This window comes from Medicago sativa, chromosome 6, assembly GCF_051527215.1.
Source record: "Medicago sativa cultivar Bolivia chromosome 6, Bolivia_mono, whole genome shotgun sequence".
Lineage (NCBI taxonomy): Eukaryota > Viridiplantae > Streptophyta > Magnoliopsida > Fabales > Fabaceae > Medicago > Medicago sativa.
In genome coordinates, this window is record NC_140754.1 from 53166148 (window position 1) to 53186576 (window position 20429).

A 20429-nucleotide genomic window follows, 5' to 3' on the forward strand; every position below is an offset into this window, starting at 1 on the left:
TGCCTCTATTCCTCAGAAAAGAAGAAAAGGTAAGGCAGATTTGGTAATCACCCAAGAGCAGCTGGAGGAAGCTCTTGAAGAAATGGAGAAAGAAGAGGCCGATCCCAAGCTGAAGAAGAAGAAGGCTCCCCTTCAACTTGTGAGTCCTATGGTTGAGATGACTCCAATAAGGAAAAGGATGGCAGATGAACGTGCTTCTGATCTTATATCAGACAGAAAGGAACAAAAAGCACAATACATTCATCAAAGAAATGAAAAGCTCAAGGCCTTGGGATTGGAAGATTGTGATAGGTTCTACAAAGATAAATTGGCTGAAGTAAGAGCCATTGCTGGTAAGCCCACTGAAGACAATGAGGAAGACGATATGATGCTCATGTTTGAAAATGCTCCAGAAGAGGGAACTTCAGAAGTAGTTCCTCAAGCTGCTGATCCACAAAAGATCACTTCTGAAGCTGGCCCTGCAGATCAGGTAATTCAGATTCCAGTCACCTCTATCCCCATTTCACCTTCTTCAACATCTGTACCTGAACCAATAGAAGACACTTCTGTCTTAGACAATCTTGCTCTCCATTACTCAGGTGAGTTACCCATAGACAAATTTACCTCAGAAAAGGCCTCTGAAGCAACTCCAGAAGCAGCTGCTTCTGAAAACGTTGTTTCAGAAAACCCCCATCAACAAACACCTGAACCACAAAAACCCACAACACCCCCACAATCACCAACAGCTACCATTGACCCCCAACTCAACACTCAAACATCAACTTCACCACAACAACCACCAACTGAAATTGAACACTCCCCACAACCAACTCCCATGGATGTTGACATCTCACTAGTCAATGTTCAAGCCTCAACCTCTACCACTCACATTGCCTCTGACCAGCCTTCATCTTCAAACACACAAACACACTTTACCATTCCACTTCCTAACCCTGTTCAAGATCTGGAAATCAGTGATTCTGATCTTGAAATCCTTGAACAACCACCCTCAAACATCCTGGAATCTGGATATATTACTTCTGAGCTTCTGACAATCCTTAGTCAATTGCTTAATCTTGTGGATCAACGAAGGACAATTGATCTCACAAGTGCATATGAAGACTCCTGGGCATCACTTCAGAACCGGGCAACTGAGCTAATTGAAAGCTTAAGGGCTAAGTGCATCAGAAGCAAGGAAGCTTCTGTCAGGAAGTTAATGGAGCATCTGAATCAGAGTCTCAGAGTAAGAAGTTCTACACTGCTCCTGGCAAACCAGCCTTTCTTCTTAGAAACGGATTACTTGACCAGAGAAGCAAGGTTGTGTAAGCTTCTGAAGAAACAGATGGCACAGCAGCAGCAGGAAGCTAAGGAAAGGGAACAGGCTCTTCTCCAGAGGCAACAACAGCTTGAAGAACTGTTGCAGAAGAAGATTGAAGAAATGGAGGAGATGAAGAAACAACATCAAACCAACACTTAGTTGCACACCCTTGTGTTTTTCTTTTTGTTTGTTGTTTGTTTTGAATTCCTAGTCCTTGCTTCTGAAACCATTCTGTTTTAATTCTCTTTGCTTCTGAATGCTTACTGATTCTGACTGTTTAGCTGCTTCTGATATTTTTGATATTCATGTTCATATATTTTTTTTATCTGATTAATTTCTTGTATACTCTCTTTTGATTAATTTCTTGTATACTCTCTTTTTGTTTTTTTTTATTTTATCTTTTTTTGATAATGACAAAAGGGGGAGTATATGTGACAAGTATTTAAAGGCTCTGAGCCCCATTAATGGCATTTGAAATTTTTTGAAAAACTTCTATCTTTTTTTTAGCTATGAACGAACGAAGGAGTATCAAAATTCAAGTAAAATTAATTGAACCATTCTTCTTATCTATAAGTTAATTCTTTCAATGATTCAATTTTGTTTTTAAGCGCTGATTTTTTTATTGTGCGAAAAATGAATTTAATTAACCTGGATAGAACTTAGGGGGAGCTTACAAACCTCACCTTAAATACTATCAGACTCAGGGGGAGTTTGAGCTTACAAACCTCAGATTCTGAGCTTACAAACCTCAGAACCCCAAAGTCAACTTGTTAATTAGATTAACAACAATTGATCAATTTTAAATACTTTTGTTTGTCATCATCAAAAAGGGGGAGATTGTTGGAACAAAATGTGCTTAACAATGAACCTTAAAAAGTTTTGATGATAACAAGGTATTAAAAATTGTAAATTGGACTAGCTAATATTTGTTCAAGTGTACAGGACCATAATTATAAAGTCACATCATCATTGGTTCTGAATGAGCAAATAAAGAGCAAAAGAAAATGAAGCTTAGATGATTCTGAAGGCAAAGCGCTCCTGAAGTCAAGCTGCTCCTGAAGAAATAGCGCTCCTGAAGTAAGCCACTCCTGAAGAATAGTGCTTCTGAAGACAAGAGGTTCAGAAGCCACATCATCAGAAGCTCCGTCATCAGAAGCTGCAGAAGTCATATCATCAGAAGCTGCATCATCAGAAGCTGCCTCATCAGAAGCTATTTCACCAGAAGCTGAATCTCAACTGGATTTGCAAAAGATTCAAGAATTGAAGAATTATCAATGCAAAAGCTGTCCATTGGATTCGAAAACACAAACAAAGGATTAGTGGAATTTTGCAACGGTCATTTCAAAGGTGTTTGAAGGCTTGTGCTTGCATTTTGGACGAAAGCGTTGACATTGTACTTTGTACGAATTGTACAACCACGTTCTCCACTACTCTGTTTTGTGTCCACGCTACAAGACAAGAAAACAGCTCCAGAATACAGCTTCGCCTGCATAGATGTTCCTTTGGATAAGGAATGGATTTCAAATTGGTTCTTCATAGGACAACAACCAAATCAGGCAAAAGATCATTGGTGAAAGATCAAGCTTCAACAACGACTCTTTGGAGTGCTGGCAATTTCATAACGTCTCTTTCACACCTCTATATAAAGGAGTGAAGACCTAGAGAATTGGTAATGCAAGAACGCTAAACGATAGACTCACAAGATTTTCACAAGTACCAAACCTCTGCTGAAATTGTTCTGCATTCGCTTAGAATTTCTGTGTCTCAAAGTCATATCTTAGAAATTCTTAAGTTCATTGAGTCTGTATCTGATTTGTATTGTGAGCACCTCTGATTGTATATCAAGTGTTCAACCTTAAACAATTTTCTGTGTAATTTTGTTTAGTTAGGAAGTCTCTTGCAGTTGTGCTTGAGCAGGAAGTCTCTTGATTGTGTTCTTGAGCAAAGGAAGTCTCTAGCTTGTGTGCTTGAGCAAAGGAAGTCTCTTGTTTGTGTGCTTGAGCATTTGTAATCAGATATTACTCATAGTGAAATCTCCTTGGAAGTGCAAGGGGGACTGGACTACTTCCGGATTGTGGAAGGAACCAGTATAATTGCTTTGTGTCGTTCTTCTTCTCTCTCTCTGTTTTATTCCGCTGCATTTAGATTCTGATTATCACTTCAGAAGCTGTCTCACCTAGCTTCTGATCAGTGTGTTCAGTTTTTAGGAGAAACGAAGAATTTTTCAAAACACAATTCAACCCCCCTTCTTGTGTTTTTCTCACCTTCATGTCAGACTTCGTTACATTTGAGAGACACTAGACATTTCTTAGATTTGAAGTGTGGGTGGTACATAGCTACTATGTCTAAACAAAGACATTTTTTTATACAGATGATTTTTGTTATTAGTTTGTAGTTGATATGAACTTCGGAGGAAAAGGAAAACTTGTTTTTGGAGTGTTTGCATTTGTATTATCAAGTTTAGTTGCTATTTTGTTTATTTTTCATTGAATTTTTGTGGTTTGACCTGTATCATTTTTTATAAGGTTTGTTTGATGAGCATGCTCTATATGGAATTAATGCTTTGTTATTAAATAAGAGATGATTTGAATAAATTTTTCAACAAGCACTTATTGGAAAAGATAAGTTGAAATAATATTGCAATGACTACAACTCTATCAATAATAAATTTCAATGTTGTCAAATAGCAGCTATAGCAGCGCTACATTAGCATAGCAGAATTTGAACAATTCGCGATTGACAACATTATAAATTCCCACATTAGTTGAAATTAATTTCTTCATCTTAATTTTATATTTGGAGTTTTTTCTCATCTAATTTCTCTATAACCACATGAAATCATAAGAACTTTTCTTATGTTAATGTTAGTCAGTTAGGTTAGTTTGGACTACTCCATAATCACGTATGTTAAAAAGAAATATTGAAAGAATCTTATGATATTTTTGATTTTTTTAAACTATTCGTCTTTGTATTAAGTTGAAATTAGCTTTTGCTTTTTTTTTTTTTTTTTTTTGAGATTGTCTCTCATCTAACTTCTCTATAAACATCAAGCTTATAATGTCATTTTTTTAAGTGAAGCACCATGCACTTTTGATTGAACAGCTCCCATAAGCAGCGGCGAAGCTAACAAAAAATTTACGCAGGGGCCAACTATAAAGGAACAATAAAATATTTCTAAAACAAACATATTAAATTTACGGATAAAAATGTTTTTAGTCCCATAAATTAATTTTTTTTAGGTTTAGTCCTTGGAAAAAATTTATTCGAATTTTGTCTTGATTTTTTAAAATTTTACAAAAAAAAGTGTTTTTAGTCTTGTATTTAATCTCTAACCAAAAATTTAAGGACTAAAATCAAACAAATTCTTAGAAATATAACTTAAAAATCGCAAGTGTTGTATTCTTGTAGAGACTAAAAACAAATTTAATCCGCAAATTAATCAATACATGAAAAAAATCACAATAATTTTCACTCAATGTAAATTAAAACAACAACAAAGGATAATTTTTTTTTTTTGAAGAAACAACAAAGGATAAAAATTGACGATAACTATTTAGAAAAGTTGGGTAAATTGCATTTCAAGAAGCCAATTTTATCCATAATTGACCGTTTACTAAATAGATTAATAACGTCTTTTCCAATGTAAACAAATAGGTTATTTGCAAAACAACTTGATCCATTTAATTTGTTTATGACTATTGTTTAAATATCAAACCAATATAAATAAATCTATCAATCTTGTAGTAATATTTTTACTTTCTTACTTATGCTAATTTCTGGCAATTAAATTTGTTTGGGGTAGCTCAATGTTTATTATTTGAGATAGCCGGATATAAATTTATACTAACTAATTAAAGAATAATATATTTTTTGGGGTAGCCTTGGCTACCCCTTGTTAGTGAAGGGCTACGCCCATGCCCATAAATTATTACTTGGAAAATAATTGAAACTGGTCCTTATACGAGAAGCTTCAATAATCTAGAAGATAATTTAAACTTGGTCATATGATTTGTTGGAATGGCCTCCAGTCAAATATTTGGCTGAATTGGATCTTATTGGATATTTGTTCTCACTGTTGCAATGCTTTTTTCTTTAACTTGTGGCAGTAGGTCAAACAGATTACAAACCAACTATCTATGGAGGTGTCACGCTGGACAGCTGAAGCCTTACTAGCACTTCAGAAGGTATGTTACTTTTTATTTATTTTTTTAATTAAATTCGATGTGTTAAATTAACTATACATGTAGCCAATGAAAAAAAATGAAAAATAAAAATAATATCCAAGTCAGCGCCATGTTAGCGAATCTGATGAGTCAGATGGGTCAGGGGGTATTTTGGAGAATCTTGATTTTACAAGGACGGAATCTAAACAAATAATTTTACATAGGAGAAAACTAGAAATGACCTATATTACAGGGGGAAACTAGAAAATGACCTATATTACAGGAGGTAAAACACTATTAACCATATTTTTAATATGTATTACAATACTTTTTATATTATTAAGAATATGGCAATTATATTTCATGTCAAATCATGAATTAGGAGGAATTCCTGGTAGGATATCGTGGGATTGGCGACATTGCTTATAAGATTGGTGGGATCGGCAAGTACTTTATTAGGATAATCAAGTAATATTAGAAACTGACTTTTATTGATGGTAGAATATGTTCACAACAAAAAGCTAATTACAAACATTTTAAAGAATTCAGAATTCACACATAAACTAAGAGATATAACAGGGTTAATAGTGTTTTACCCTCTGTGATATAGATCATTTCTGGGTTTATACCCTGTATTTTTTTTTTTTTGATTTACCCCAAGTAAATTTTTTCCCTTAAAAAACCCCCTTAATAAGTCATTCAAAAACCATTTTTTTTTCGTTTTTGAAAGGCCTATTAGGGGGATATTCTGGAATTTTTTTTTACAGGGGTAAATAATTCTTTTTTTACAGGGTGTAAACCCGAATATGACCTATATAACAGGAGGTAAAACTCTATTAACTCGATATAATATTGTCACAAGGTAATACCTGTCCAAGAAATTCGACAGCTTGGTCTCACATTCCATAACCACTCAATAACTATCCCATAACCAGTTTACCTTTCCCCATCTCTTACTCTATTTATTACTTAAAATAAATAACATAAAGGCAAATTGTAAGAATGTAACTGCCATAATATAAAGTCTAACAAACTATTGATTAGATATCTACTATAAATTGACTAAATTTTAGTGTTTATGTCTCGGCGTTTGTTCAAAACTATGTTTTCAATTTTCCACAGTCACAGTTGTTAAGTTCTTTTTAAGACTCTTGCTTAAGTTTAATTTAATCAAGTGTTTGTAGTAAGTGTATAAGTGAAGGGCATAGTAATATTTAATTAAATATTTTATATCAGTTGTAATTCTTAACTTGTGTGCCATCATGTTAAATAGCTATAAAAAAGGAATGCATAAAATATTTTTTCACCTGATTTGATATAACATTTCGCATGGAACATGATCCTTCTTTCATTATTTTTTTTTCTTGTTGAAAATCTTGTAGGCAACTGAGGAGCATCTGGTTCGTATGTTATGTGCACTTCATGCAAGGTATGTTACCTTAGTAAGTTGATTTAATTTTGGATTAATAGTGTTTTACCCCTATAATATAGGTTATGGGTTTGCTCCCTGTAAAATATTTTTTTTGGTTTTCATCCTTGTAAAGTTTTTTTGTTTCAAAATACCCCCTTAATAGGCCATTTTTAGAAAATTTTTTTCCAAAACATTTGGTTTTTGAATGGCCTGTTAGGGGGTAATTTGAAACAAAAATTTTACAAGGACGAAAACCAAAAAAATTATTTTACAGGGGTCAAACCCGGAAATGACCTATATTATATGGGTAAAGCACTATTAACCCTTTAATTTTTATGTCACTCCCCTGTTTTTATTTTCATCGATCGTATATTATTCACAAACTTATTATATATAAAATACACTCCTTTTTATTTTGATGATGACTGAACCTTTAACTTGGTTACATTCAAACATATAATGAATCTTATGTTACTAATATCAATTAGACTTCAAACATTATTCTACGGTTAGTAATGTGTATTATATAAACCATATGGATAAATTTATATAATATTCTATAGTCAGTAATATTTTAGAGACCATGCTAAAAGTTCATTACTTAGGGTGTGTTTTGAACCATATGTCGAGGTAGAGGTTCCAAAACTCTCTCAATCATTGCTAGGTGCTCCAAATCTTAGTGAGTCTGAAACAATGTTCCTCCCTGGAAAAAGTTCCAAAGTTAGAATGCTAAGAGCACGTGTTCCAGATTCAAACCATGCCTACATCTTGATATATGGAAAACCAATCGTCCATAACTAAATGAGAATGCATCCAACACTCCACAAATCACAAGGAGATGCAGGTGAGAATACATTAACAATTATAACTTTTGCATTTCTATATTATTTTCATAACATCAACATGAGAGAAGAACAAAACAGCCACCAAAGTGTACAAGGAAAATAAATAAATTGGCTATGATCATCGTGAGAGCACAATCAAAATTGGATATCGAAAAAAATGTTAATCATTACAGTACAGTACAAAGGGCTCAGAACCACCAATATAGTGAAGATCCAAGACCTAGGATTATAAGATAAATTGGGAAATGGTCCCTGGAATATTTAGCTCATGTTTGGGTGGGTGGTACAATTTCACGTTTTGGCAAAACCACGATAAAAAGTTCTCTAAACGTGCGACAGAAGTGGTAAAACGTTGAAGCAAACACATACTTAATCAGAGATGTGATGCAGCTAGGGGTAACATTTTTAACAGGTCAAAGTATATTTAATAACAAATTCTTTTAATGGTCGCTACAAAATGGAAACACAATATGTAACATAAGACTAGAAGCATAAGATTAAGCAATAAAAATCATTTCTATTTCATTTAATGGAAACATTTTAAAAAATTAATTATCAAACTCTCCCAAACAATCAAATTAAAAAAAACATAAAATAAATATGAAAGTTGTAACACCCAAGGCTGACAAGGACGGGGAGTGGTCGCTGGTGCACAAGGCATGACAATGAGCGGCTCCCGACAGCTTCTAGACGCACCGAAGCACATCGGAATGAGAGGGATCCTGAGGCCGTGTAGGTATGGGACTACATGGTTGAAGGAAGACTTATAAGATTGTTTATCCTGAGGCCGTGTAGGTATGGGACTACATGGTTGAAGGAAGACTTATAAGATTGTTTGGTACTACTAATATCAACAAGATGCATCTTCTTTTTGGTAACCTGTTCCATAAGAACTCCACAGTTAAGTGTGCTTGACTTGGAGTAGTCTTAGGATGGGTGACCTTCCAGGAAGTTTCTCGGAAAGCGTGCGAGTGAGGACAAAACACGCCGAAAAGACTCGTGTTGGTTTGTAGGGTCAGTCGACAATCCTAAAAGTCGTATGCGATGTTACAAGTGGTATCAGAGCAATACGATGTGGTTTTGGTATGAACCAAGCAGAATCTGGTGGGCATGTAACACCCGAGGCTGACGAGGGCGGGGAGTGGTCACTGGTGCACAAGGCATTACAATGAGCGACTCCCGACAGCTTCTAGACGAACTGAATCACATCGGAATGAGAGGGATCTTGAGGTTGTATAGGTATAAGACTACATGGTTGAAGGAAAGCTTATAAGAATTGTTGGTATTACCTATATCAACAAGATGCATCTTCTTTTCGGTAGCCCGTTCTATAAGAACTTCACATTTAAGCGTGCTTGACTTGGAGTAGTCTTAGGATGGGTGACCTTCCGGGAAGTTTCCCAGTAAGCGTGCGAGTGAAGACAAAATACGCTGAAAAGACTTGTGTTGGTTTGTAGAGTCAGTCAGCAATCCTAAAAGTCGTCTGGGAGGTTACAAAAGTCTTCTTTGATTAGAAAAAATTGAAACAAATTGGCTAAATACTCAAATAAAAGAAGCGATTATTGATAGATTAAAATGACATTAGATTAAAATCAAAGCCAACTTATTCAATATTCAAAACCCAGAAAATCGAAGTCTCAAAAACAAAAACAAAAACAAAATTAAACACAATTATAAATTAGAGTAGAATATGTCGAACCTGATTTGAGATGCGACGGTGATGCTCGGAGTTGGGTCGGTGATGGGTAGGAAGGGATGACGACACAATAGAGAATGAGGAAGGTTGTTGACAATGACTTCATCTCAGAACCGAGAATAAATTCTAGGGCTATTTGTGTAAATTGTAACACTAAGCTCATTAAGGTTGTTTATGTAAACACGCTTCTTGATAGATCGAACCTGAGAATTTCCCAAAAAAAAAAACTCAACAGAAAAATAATTACTGGAAAAACAAAAAACTCTAACAATCTTCCTCCTCCCCCCTTTCCTCAATCAAACAATGGCTTCCTTTGCGAGGCCCAAAAAACTTTTATACGTCCATCTTTGGATTGCTTCTCTACTACTGGTATTAACCCCTGCATCTTGTCCACCTGAATCAATATCAGGGGCGGGATGTCCTCAAACAATGATTGGCTTCCAACTCTACAGACTTGTCAGAGCTCAACGCCACAGTCCATTATACTCACTACAGAGAAAACACAACGCTCTCTGTTGTGTTTGTTGCTGCCCCACCAAACCCAAAAGGATGGGTTATGCGGGGAATCAATCCCACAACCTTAGGGATGATTGGATCACAAGTCATAGAGACATACATGACAATGTAATGGAGATAATAATACTGAATATCCAAGATTACAATATAATTGTTCCTAGTAAGTTAACCATTGAAACATGAGATTTGAAAACTGAACAGAACGATGGACTTATGAAAATATACGCATTTGCGAAGCTTCCTGCAACATTTCAAGGAGTGAACATGACTTAGTAGGTAGGTCACTTCGTTGTGAATGGCAAGCTCGTCAAACATGACTCACACCCAGCAAATCTAAATTCCAAAGAGAGGCTCCGCTTGGCTAAATAATGTCATGTCAAATCTAGGGCAATATTTGTAAGTATTTAATTTATATATTGATGAAAATTGTTTGTTCTTAACTTATTTTTAGAAAAATAGGTGTTTGGTTAGATTTGATCAAGAGTGATTAGTTTTAATTTAATTATGAGTTTGTACCATTTTTTAAAATGAGGAGGTTTTGAAAAATACTGATTACGCTTGTTTTCTTTTTGTATAGATTTTCATGTTTGATGTTTGGTTGAATGATGGGAGGTATATGAAATATCATATAAAATGGGTTGGACAGTTTTCTTTTTTAGTGTATTGATCATTGAAAAATAGGTTGATATTTATCCTTCAGCTCATTCGTGTTGGTTCTACCTTCAAGCTGGTTTCCAATTAGGAGGGTATGTTGTTAGATCTCTTATTTGGGGAATTAGTATCATTATCACAAGTGAAATGGCTGAATTTAGAGGGACTCGCAATATGAGAATTGTGTTGTGTTTTTTTCCACCGCTATCGTGGTATCAAAAGATTTTTGAATGCTTATTGAATTTCTTTTTTCTTCAGATATTGAATCTAAATGATTTTTGTGATATGAACTAACCCTTCCTTATTATTTTTTTTGTTGCAAATTTCCAAATTGTTTGTCATGCCAGACAAGGATCACAAGAATAGATCTTGTTGGAATTTGGTTCACAATAAGTTTAGATACTTAGTAATATTTATTGGAGTTATCCATCTATTCTGAGGGTTTAAAGTCTTCGGTCATGAAGAGACATGGAAGTCATGGTACAATGCTATTCTTTCTTTTTTGTTTGGAAAGAAAGAATAGCAATGTACCATGACTTCCATGTCTCTTAATGACCGAATACTTTAAACCCTCGGTATACATGGACAACTCCAATCAACAGTACTAAGTATCCAAACTTATTGTGATCCAAATTCCATCAAGATCTATTCTTGTGATCCTTGTCTGGCATGCCATTCAATTCAGAAATCTGTAACAAAAAAAACAATAAGGAACGGTTAGTTCATATCACAAAAATTCAAAATCTGAAGAAAAATTCAATAAGCATTCAGAAATCTTTTGTTACCAGTATAACAGTGGAAATAAAACCATCACCGTTCCTATATTGTGATGCCAAATAAATTCAATCATGTCTCTTGTAAGAAAGATATTGATTCCCCAACTAAGAAATCCGACAACATACACTTCAAACTGGAAACCAGCTTGAAGGTAGAACTACCATGGATGAGCTGATGGATAAATATCGACATATTTTTGAATGATTAATTCAGTGAAAAAGAAAATTGCCCAACCCAGTTTGTATGATATTTCATATACCTGCCATCATTCAATAAAACATCAAACATGAAAATTTATAGAAAAAGAATACAAGCATAATCGTTATTTTTCAAAACCCCATCATTTTAAAAAATGGTACAAACTCAAAATTAAACTAAAACTAAAACTCAACACTCTTGATCAAATCTAACCCAACACCTATTTTTCTAAAAATAACTTAAGAACAAACAATTTTCATAAAAATATAAAATTAAATAGTTTCAATTATCGCCCTGGATTTTACAGCACATTCTTTAGACAAGTTGAGCCTCTCTTTGGCATTTAGATTTGCTGGGTGTGAGCTATGTTTGAAGAGCTTGCCATTCAACTCCACGTGACCTACTTGCCAAGTCATGTTCACTCCTTGAGAGTTTTCAGGAAGTTTCTTAGATGCGTATATTTTCATTAGACCAACATTCTCTTCAGCTTTCAAATCCCATGTTTCAATGGCTAACTTACTAGGAACAATTATATTGTAATCTTGGATATTCAATGTTATTATTTCCATTACATCGTCATTTCCGAATGTCTCTTTGACTTGTGAACTAATCATCCCTGAGCCTGTGGGATTGATTCCCCACGCAACCCATCCTTTTAGGGTTGCTATGGTAGCAACATACACAACAGAGAGTGTTGAGTTTTCTCTGTTGTGAGTATAATGGAGCATAGCGTTGAACTCCAACAGGTCTCTGCAGAGTTAGAAGCCTTCCATTGTTTGGGGACATCCCGCACCTGATATTGATTCAAGTGGACAAGATGTAGGGGTTAATACTAGTAGTAGAGAAGCAATCCAAAGATGGACATATAAGAGGTTTTTGGCAGTCGCAAAGGAAGCCATTGTTTGATTGAGGAGGAGGAGGAGGAGGAGGAGGAGGAGGAGGAGGAGAAGGATTGTTGGAGTTCTTGGTTTTTCTAGTAACTATTTTTCTTGATTTTTTTGGGGAAATTCTCAAGTTTGGTCTATCAAGAAGCTTGTTTAAATAAAAGACCTTAACGACCTTAGTGTGACAATTTACACAAACACCCTTGGAATTTATTCTTGGTTTTGAGACAAAGTCACTGTTAACAACCTTCCTCATTCTCTATTGTGTCGCCGTCTCTTCCTATCTGTCACCAACAACTCCGATCAACACTTTCGCATCTCAAATCATGTTCAACATATTCATCTCTAATTTATAATTGAGTTTAATTTTGTTTTTTTGTTTGAGACTTCAAATTTTTGGGTTTTGATTATTGGATAAGTTGTAATATCCCGCAAATTTTCAATAAACTGCAGTATCAGTCGAACATGTTGGAAAAGAAATAATTATGAAAGGTTAATTATATAATGAGGAATACAAAGATTTTCGGTATTATCTCGCACATTATTCAACGAACTACGAGGAATATTTAACTATGTAGTGTTAGCCAACTGGGAATGAACGAGAATTGAAGAAATGTGTAGAGTTATCCCACCTTCCCTTATTCATTCCTTCTCATTTCTTGTCCATCAGAAAACAACTCCCTCCTTTTTCCTCTCTTTGTCTCTCACGGCTCTCTCCTTTTTCCGTCAAATGACCAATTCATCTCCCTAATCAAAATCAATCCAACATGCAATTAATCTATCATGATCCATGTCACAATTAAGCCCTAACGCAAGCTTGAAATCCTCTTATCCTCCCTTTGTCTCTCTCAGCCGAGCCTCCCTCTCCATAAGCTAAATTGGGAAGTTTTTCTTTTAAGTTAAACAATGGTCTTGTATGTAATCTATTAATGATGGTCATGCTTTGTATTGGCGTTTAGAAACAAAACCAGAAGTGGAGGAATAAGCCATTATTTGAACTTACTTAAGTTGTTACATGAACTTGGTGCTAGATAGGTTGTTTGGATTCTTAAAAGTGCTAAAGACAATGGGTATTTTCAACAAACCATATTTTCTCTTTATTTTCTTAGCTAGTCGAACTGTTCCTTCTTTTTTCTTCAAATAAGTTGTTTTAGGAATAATCCGTCATAAGTTATTATTGAGAGTAACATGCTAGAATTGCCATAGGAGTGGTTTAGGAGTTGGGTATGTATGATTCGTTTGTTGTTGTAGAATTTGGGTTGAATTGAAACATCTAGAAGCCATAAGCTGTCAGTTAAGCTGTTTTGGAGAAATCTGCCTTAAATGACTAAGTTGTGGATTTAAGCTATTGTACAAGTGATTCTGGGACTGATTGTACACGTTTGAACTTCTGTTTTGGAGTTTGGCTTGAAATCAAAATGTTCAGAAGCCTTAAGCTGTAAATAAGTTGTTTTGGAAACACGCATAAGTGCTTAACTGGTGAATAAGCTGCTATAGAAACGTGAATGGGACAAGGAACCATCAATTGAAGTGGAAGATAGGAAAATAAGCTAGGGTTTGGCAAGGAAACTTATGCATAAGCTAAAAGGAGGGAACTTAAATTGTTTTGATTAAAGGAATTTTGATGGAGCTTATGCAATAGTTGGATGGCAGAAGCTATCAACAGATGGTTAAGTTGATTGAAAGTATCCATATTTGAATTGGTGAGTTCCAATTAGTGTAGTTTCCACCTTGTGGTTGTTGAACAAGTGACTTCAATTCAAACACACAAGAAGGGCGCATACTGTAACACCCCAATATTTTTTATACACTATTTTTATTATAAGTGTTAATCTTGATATGAATGATTTGACTAATTACATATTTGTGTATTTAGATTTCTTAATGCTACAAAATTGTGAGTTAAGGATGAACTTATACTATATATAATCGATATTATTTCGTTATTATTATTATTTAGTTCATATCCTAAAATAATAGTTGTGGATTATCTTCATTTTATTAAATAGCAATTTACGTGTATTATATTTAAATTAAACATGTATTGAAACAATAACACTTATATTTTCTAGTGATTACCTTGCTCTCTTTAGGTATAAAAGTAAGACCTAATTTCTCTTGTTTCACCTAGTAGACAACATGCGCCACCATACATTCACTCTTTAGCCCTAATTATTTGTTCTCCTAATTCTGCACAGACCGCATGTGTTATTTTCGATAGCCATCGTCATATTCCTTTTTCCACTTCCAGTTAATTCACGAAACTACCACGTCATCCTATCATATTCTTCCAACCTTTGTGAACCTCAAATAACCAGTATGAAGAATTTTGGATTCCATAGTCGCGTCACCGTTAACCTGCCAAGATGTCGTTATTCCAATTCCTATAATTGGACCAGCCTAGTTAGATACAAGTCGTGATGCATTCCTAAAGAAAGAAGACGTGGGATTCTTAAACTTGGATTCCTTTGCCAACGAGTTTGTGATGTTGTGTGAAAGCTTCAATTAAGGTATGGGGTGAGGGAGAAGAGTTCGAGATAATGAGTGTAATTAACTGAGATGAACGGGGAAAGCCGTATTTCCCAAAGTTCATTCGGGGCTTGCCGCGACGGTTGTAGCCCTTTGAGAGAATAATTAAATTAATGTGCAAATTTAGAAGTGTGAGGTTAAAAGAGGGTTTAGAAACATTATTAAGGTGTTGCTTGATTTAAATTATATGAATGTGTATTTGATGTCATCGATAAATTTTGTGTGTGCTCATGCTTGATTTGCCGCAATTATTCAATGATTGGAATAAATGTGTTGTTATGTGATTTATGCTTGAATGTTGTCGAAATGAATTTTTGGTATTGCATATATATATATATATATATATATATATATATATATATATATATATATATATATATATATATATATGATGACTATTGGTATTCAAATATTGATTGGAATATGGTTATGTGTGTTTGAAAATATTATATTTGAATATAGTTTGACGAATGAGATGTTGATTTGAGATGAAAAGGAGCATCTTAGGCCAACGAGGGGAGAGATTAGATGTAAGGGGGAGAATCTCTTTATCTCTAGGGTTTATGATTTTATATTGTGAGCTTTAAGGGTGTTTGATCATGAATGTTGTGGTAGTGGTGATGATATTGTAATTAGAAATAGGTTAGTAATGTACGATTAGATTAGAGAGATATACATAGGTAGTTTATGGCGGAGTGACAACGAGGAGAGTAATCCCTTAGGTTATTTAAAAAGTCTAATGTGGTAAGTCGATTTCGAGAGTATAAAATATGAAAGAGATAAATAAGTGAAAAAGACGATGATAAGCGAGGATATGAAGTAGGTGCCTTCCGAGTGACTGATGAAGTTAAACATAATTTCCTTAAAACTTTAACGAGCTTAGAAATATTGTTAAGTTAGAGAGTGAAAGATTCAAGGTAATTAAATAAATTAAGATGAATGTTAGATGAGAACATATAAGGTGTACAAATGAAAGAAGAATAGAGTGTAACCGAATTAGATGATCGTAGACATTGAGAAGATCGTTAAGACGAAATGTAAAAAGAGATAGAGAGTTGTGTATTAATAAATTCAAGATAATAAGAATGATAATAGTGGAGAATAAGTCGAGAATCGATTAGAAGAGAGCAAGATGAACAGGAAAGAGGTAATAGTTATAATGTCTGGCGATAATAATAATGGCCGGTACCGAGAAAATAAATGACATAATTAAGATGAAGTTTTAGTGGGGGAAGTTGCTGATGCCGAAAGTAATGACCAGGTTAGGTAATAATTTTTAATAAGAGTGACCTTAAGATTTGGAGAATGATTGATGTTATAGATGACGGCTAATGTGAGATGAAGCAATAAGAGATAAAGTCGTTTTAATAAGGATAAGTATGAAAGAGTTAATGACGAGGGTGAGGTAATACCTAGTTTTATAGAGGGGAGTCATTACAAAGAATGTTGATGGGAAAGTAAGCATCTTAAAAACTAAGAATGAGGAATAGGGTATGCGATAAAAATAAAATATGTAGAGAGCCTAGAATAGACGAGAGAATGGAGCATGCCCGTAAAATGAATAATAAAATAAAATAGAGGGATGTTGACGTATGAACGAGTCGTGCTTAAGGGTTGGGTTAATGAGGGGATAATGTGGTGATATAATCAGCTTGACAGAGAGTAGTGATGAGGAACCCTATGGTAGTGACGAAGAGTGATGATGATTGATTTTATATAAATTTATATAAATAAATACGATGAGAGATGACTATGTCCATTCTATAAGGATGATGAGGATGGTGATGTTTATTTAAATTATGGTGATGATAATGGTGATGTATATTTATATTTGGTGATGAAAATGGTGATGTTTAACTACGGTAATGTTCTAGTTTCTGTCGTGATATTGTGCATAATTATGGAGAGTCTTGCATTAATAGGTGATGCTTTGGTGATGTGTATTTACTTGATGAGTCAGTTCCCATGCATGCATACTAGAATTGAGTCTAGGAAAAATGGTGATGAATTGGTGATGAAAAAGTCCAGTAACATATCTCTGGCAATTTGGTGATGAAAAGTCCAGTAACATATCTCTGGCAATTTGGTGATGATAGGTGTGGTACCACATTCATATAGGTCTTAGGACTGTGTCCATATGCATAAAAGAAAAATTGATGATGATTTGTATTTGGTGAATAAGTGTATCTGTGTGAGACTATGAAGATGGTTATTGGTGACTATATGTGTTATGACTATTTTGGAATTGAATTGTGACATTGTGTTCGTGAAGATTTTGGTTCTTATGTTGAAATGATATTCTTTTTACTAATGTGGATTGAGTTAATATAGTATATTCTTCAAGGTTTTGAATATTACGTTTGTGATGCGATGCGACTTTGACTTAGTTGCTTACGTGTTCTTCTCATTTATTTTATACTATTACATGTTCTCGAAAGTAATGGGCCTTTGATTGCTTCAGCAAACAGATTAACCAGAGTTGATCCCTTGGCTTCATATTCTATTTCTTTAGAATTAACTTCAATTAAAGATATGCTACCAATATCATAGGTAGATTTCTTCCCTGGGCAACTGTCTTCGAGTCAGCATTCTCAAAATTGCTGCTGAGCAATAAAGACCTGTTGGTAATAATAAGACAAGAATAGAAGCTGTATCAAACTATCTTATCTTACTATAAATCTATTACGTAAATTGCTGCTACATTGATTTCTAAACCACCTTTGAATGATTGATGTTAATCCTTTCTACATTAAGCAAGCAACTTTAGTGCTTAGAGATGCATACTTTTTGAGAGAGATAGTAGCAGAAAATCGACCTTTCCACTGACATTCATGATATAACTTGGCCACCAAAGGTGATGTGTGACATGTAACATGGGACTCTTAATATTAATATCATCTTTGTTTCTATTTAGATAGTGTCCCTGTCTGGCCCAAATAGGCATAACAAAAGGGAAAAACAAAAGAACACCGATAAATAAAAATAAAATTACAAGCATTTTCTTCAACCAACAACAATTTTGAAATAAAAAATCAATAATGTACCAATACAATTTAGGCGAACATCAGAATTTTGAGTCTTCAAGAGAACATCTGCCAACATGTACAAAAGCTTTGAAGCTGGTGTCGATGTTTCTAGGGTAAAATCAGAAATTGAAAAGCTTTATCGTAAAGAAAGGAAGAAAGTTGAAAGTGCTTTTGGTGATACAAATTTTCAAGTTTTGAAAAAATATCGTAGCAATTTGGTTGAACGAGCAGGGAAAATAGACCCTATTATTGGACGTGATCAAGAGATAGAAAGGCTTGTCGTGATTTTATCAAAAAGGAATAAGAGCAATCTTATTCTTTTAGGAGAGCCAGGAGTTAGAAAATCTGCTGTTGTTGAAGGGTTGGCTCAAAGGATAGGTAGAGGTAAAAATGATCTTGAAAATGGTAAAACAGATATCGAAAATATTGCTAATGCAAGGATATTTGCTTTAGATATCGGCGCATTAGTAGCTGGTGCTAAGAGCAGTGGAGATTTTGAAGAGAGGTTGAAGGAAGTTTTGAAAGAAGTGGAAGAAGCTGAATGAAGGGTAATTCTTTTCATCAATGAAATCCATCTTGTTCTTGGGTAGAATTGAAGGATCAATGGATGCGTCTAATCTTCTCAAACCAATGCTTTATCGTGGTGGATATCTTAGATGCATTGGCGTAACAACAATTGATGAAAACAGGATGTATGTTGAAAAAGATGCTGCATTTGAGAGGAGGTTTGTACAGATTGATGTGGCTGAACCTAGTGTTCCAAATACCATTAGTATGCTTCATGGAATAAAAGAGATATACGAGGATCACCGCGACGTTATAATTCAAGACAATGATATTGTTGCTGCAGCTCAATTGTCTAGTCAATACGTAGATGGTATGTTCTTTTGTACTCTAAGGACGATTGTCAGGAAGATGACGCCCTAAAAAATACGAAACACAAATATATGTTATCAAAACAATTACCCACTAAAATCAACTAAATTCATTGCATAACTGATTAATATCAAAATAAACAATTGTCAATAGAGTACAAAAGAACATACCAGCTATGTATCGACTAGACAACTGAGCTGCAACAACAATAGCATTGTCTTGAATTATAACACCATAGTGATCCTCGTATATCTCTTTTATGCCATGAAGAATACTAATGCTATTTGGAACATTGGGTTCAGCTACATCAACCTGTACAAACCTCCTCTCAAATGCTGCATCTTTTTCAACATACTTCCTGTTATCTTCGATTGTTGTTGCGCCAATGCATCTAAGATATCCACCACGATCAGGCATTGGTTTGAGAAGATTAGCAGCATCCGTCGATCCTTCAATTCTACCAGCACCAAGAACAAGATGGATTTCATTGATGAAAAGAATCACCCTTCCTTGAGCTTCTTCCACTTCTTTCAAAACTTCCTTCAACCTCTCTTCAAAATCTCCTCTGCTCTTAGCACTAGCAAATAATGCGCTGATATCTAAAGCAAATATCCTTGCATTAGCAATATTTCCAAGATCTGTTTTACCATTTTCAAGATCTTTTTTACCTCTACCTATCCTTTGAGCCTCAACAACAACAGTTTTTCCAACACCTGGCTCTCCTACAAGAATAAGATTGTTCTTATTCCTTTTTGATAAAATCATGACAAGCCTTTCTATCTCATGATCACGTCCAATAATAGGGTCAAGCTTCCCTGCTTGTTCAACCAAATTTCTGCCATATTTTTTCAAAAGTTGAAAATTTGTATCACCAAAAGCACTTTCAACTTTCTCCCTTTCTTTACGATAAAGCTTTTCAACTTCTGATTTTACCCTAGAAAGTAGAAACAACGACAACATCTTCAAAGCTTTTGTACATGTTGGCAGATGTTCTCTTGAAGACTCAAAATGCTGATGTTCGCCTAAATTGTATTGGTTCATTATTGATTTTTTATTTCAAAATTGTTGTTGGTTGAAGAGAATGCTTGTAATTTTATTTTTATTTATCGGTGTTCTTTTATTTTTTCAAAACATGAAAATTTGTATCACCAAAAGACTTTCAACTTTCTTCCGTTCTTTACAATAAAGCTTTTCAACTTCTGATTTTACCCTAGAAACAGCGACACAAAAAAAAACTTATTGCAGTAAAAACAATCTCCATCATTGAAGTGAGAACATGAAACTTGAAGAGCACAATGTTGTCAATCACCGATTACGGTAAATAGCGGTTTGTTCAAATTCCTCTATGCCATATCAGAGCTATAGCTGTTGTCTTGCAACACTGAAAGAGGATAACGACAAATACCTGTACTTGCTGCAAACTCGATGACGATGCAAGTATGATGGTTGTGCAACCACGATGGTGCACCGGAAGAGAAAATGCAGTCAAGTGAGAACTAAGAAATTGAGGGTGAAGATGCAACCACCGAATGAAACCCTACTTTGTACATGAGAAATTAA

At 34.6% G+C, this 20429-nt stretch overlaps 1 protein-coding gene and 2 pseudogenes across 1 annotated transcript; 1 reads left to right on the plus strand and 2 right to left on the minus strand.

The window, feature by feature from the left end:
- Window positions 1-11217: 11217 nt before the first annotated feature.
- LOC146915636 (cytochrome b561 and DOMON domain-containing protein At3g25290-like) lies at window positions 11218-12282 on the minus strand. The gene is made up of 4 exons (XM_085721403.1): window positions 11860-12282; window positions 11518-11615; window positions 11365-11398; window positions 11218-11268 (listed from the first exon to the last, which is right to left on the minus strand). The coding sequence occupies exons 1-4, from the start codon at window positions 12280-12282 to the stop codon at window positions 11218-11220; spliced, it is 606 nt and encodes a 201-aa protein (XP_085577529.1).
- Window positions 12283-18067: 5785 nt separating this feature from the next.
- On the plus strand, window positions 18068-18538 carry LOC146915637 (chaperone protein ClpB1 pseudogene; annotated as a pseudogene).
- Window positions 18539-18968: 430 nt separating this feature from the next.
- Window positions 18969-19910, minus strand: LOC146915638 (chaperone protein ClpB1 pseudogene; annotated as a pseudogene).
- Window positions 19911-20429: the final 519 nt, after the last annotated feature.

Excerpts from the sequence above, each read along its gene's own strand:
- LOC146915636 (XM_085721403.1), bottom strand. The coding sequence starts at position 12,282 with ATGCTCCATTATACTCACAACAGAGAAAACTCAACACTCTCTGTTGTG. Across the intron at positions 11,399-11,517 it reads TATCCATCAGCTCATCCATG|GAACGGTGATGGTTTTATTT; the intron begins GTAGTTCTACCT and ends ATCACAATATAG. Across the intron at positions 11,269-11,364 it reads TTATTTCCACTGTTATACTG|ATTTCTGAATTGAATGGCAT; the intron begins GTAACAAAAGAT and ends TTTTTGTTACAG.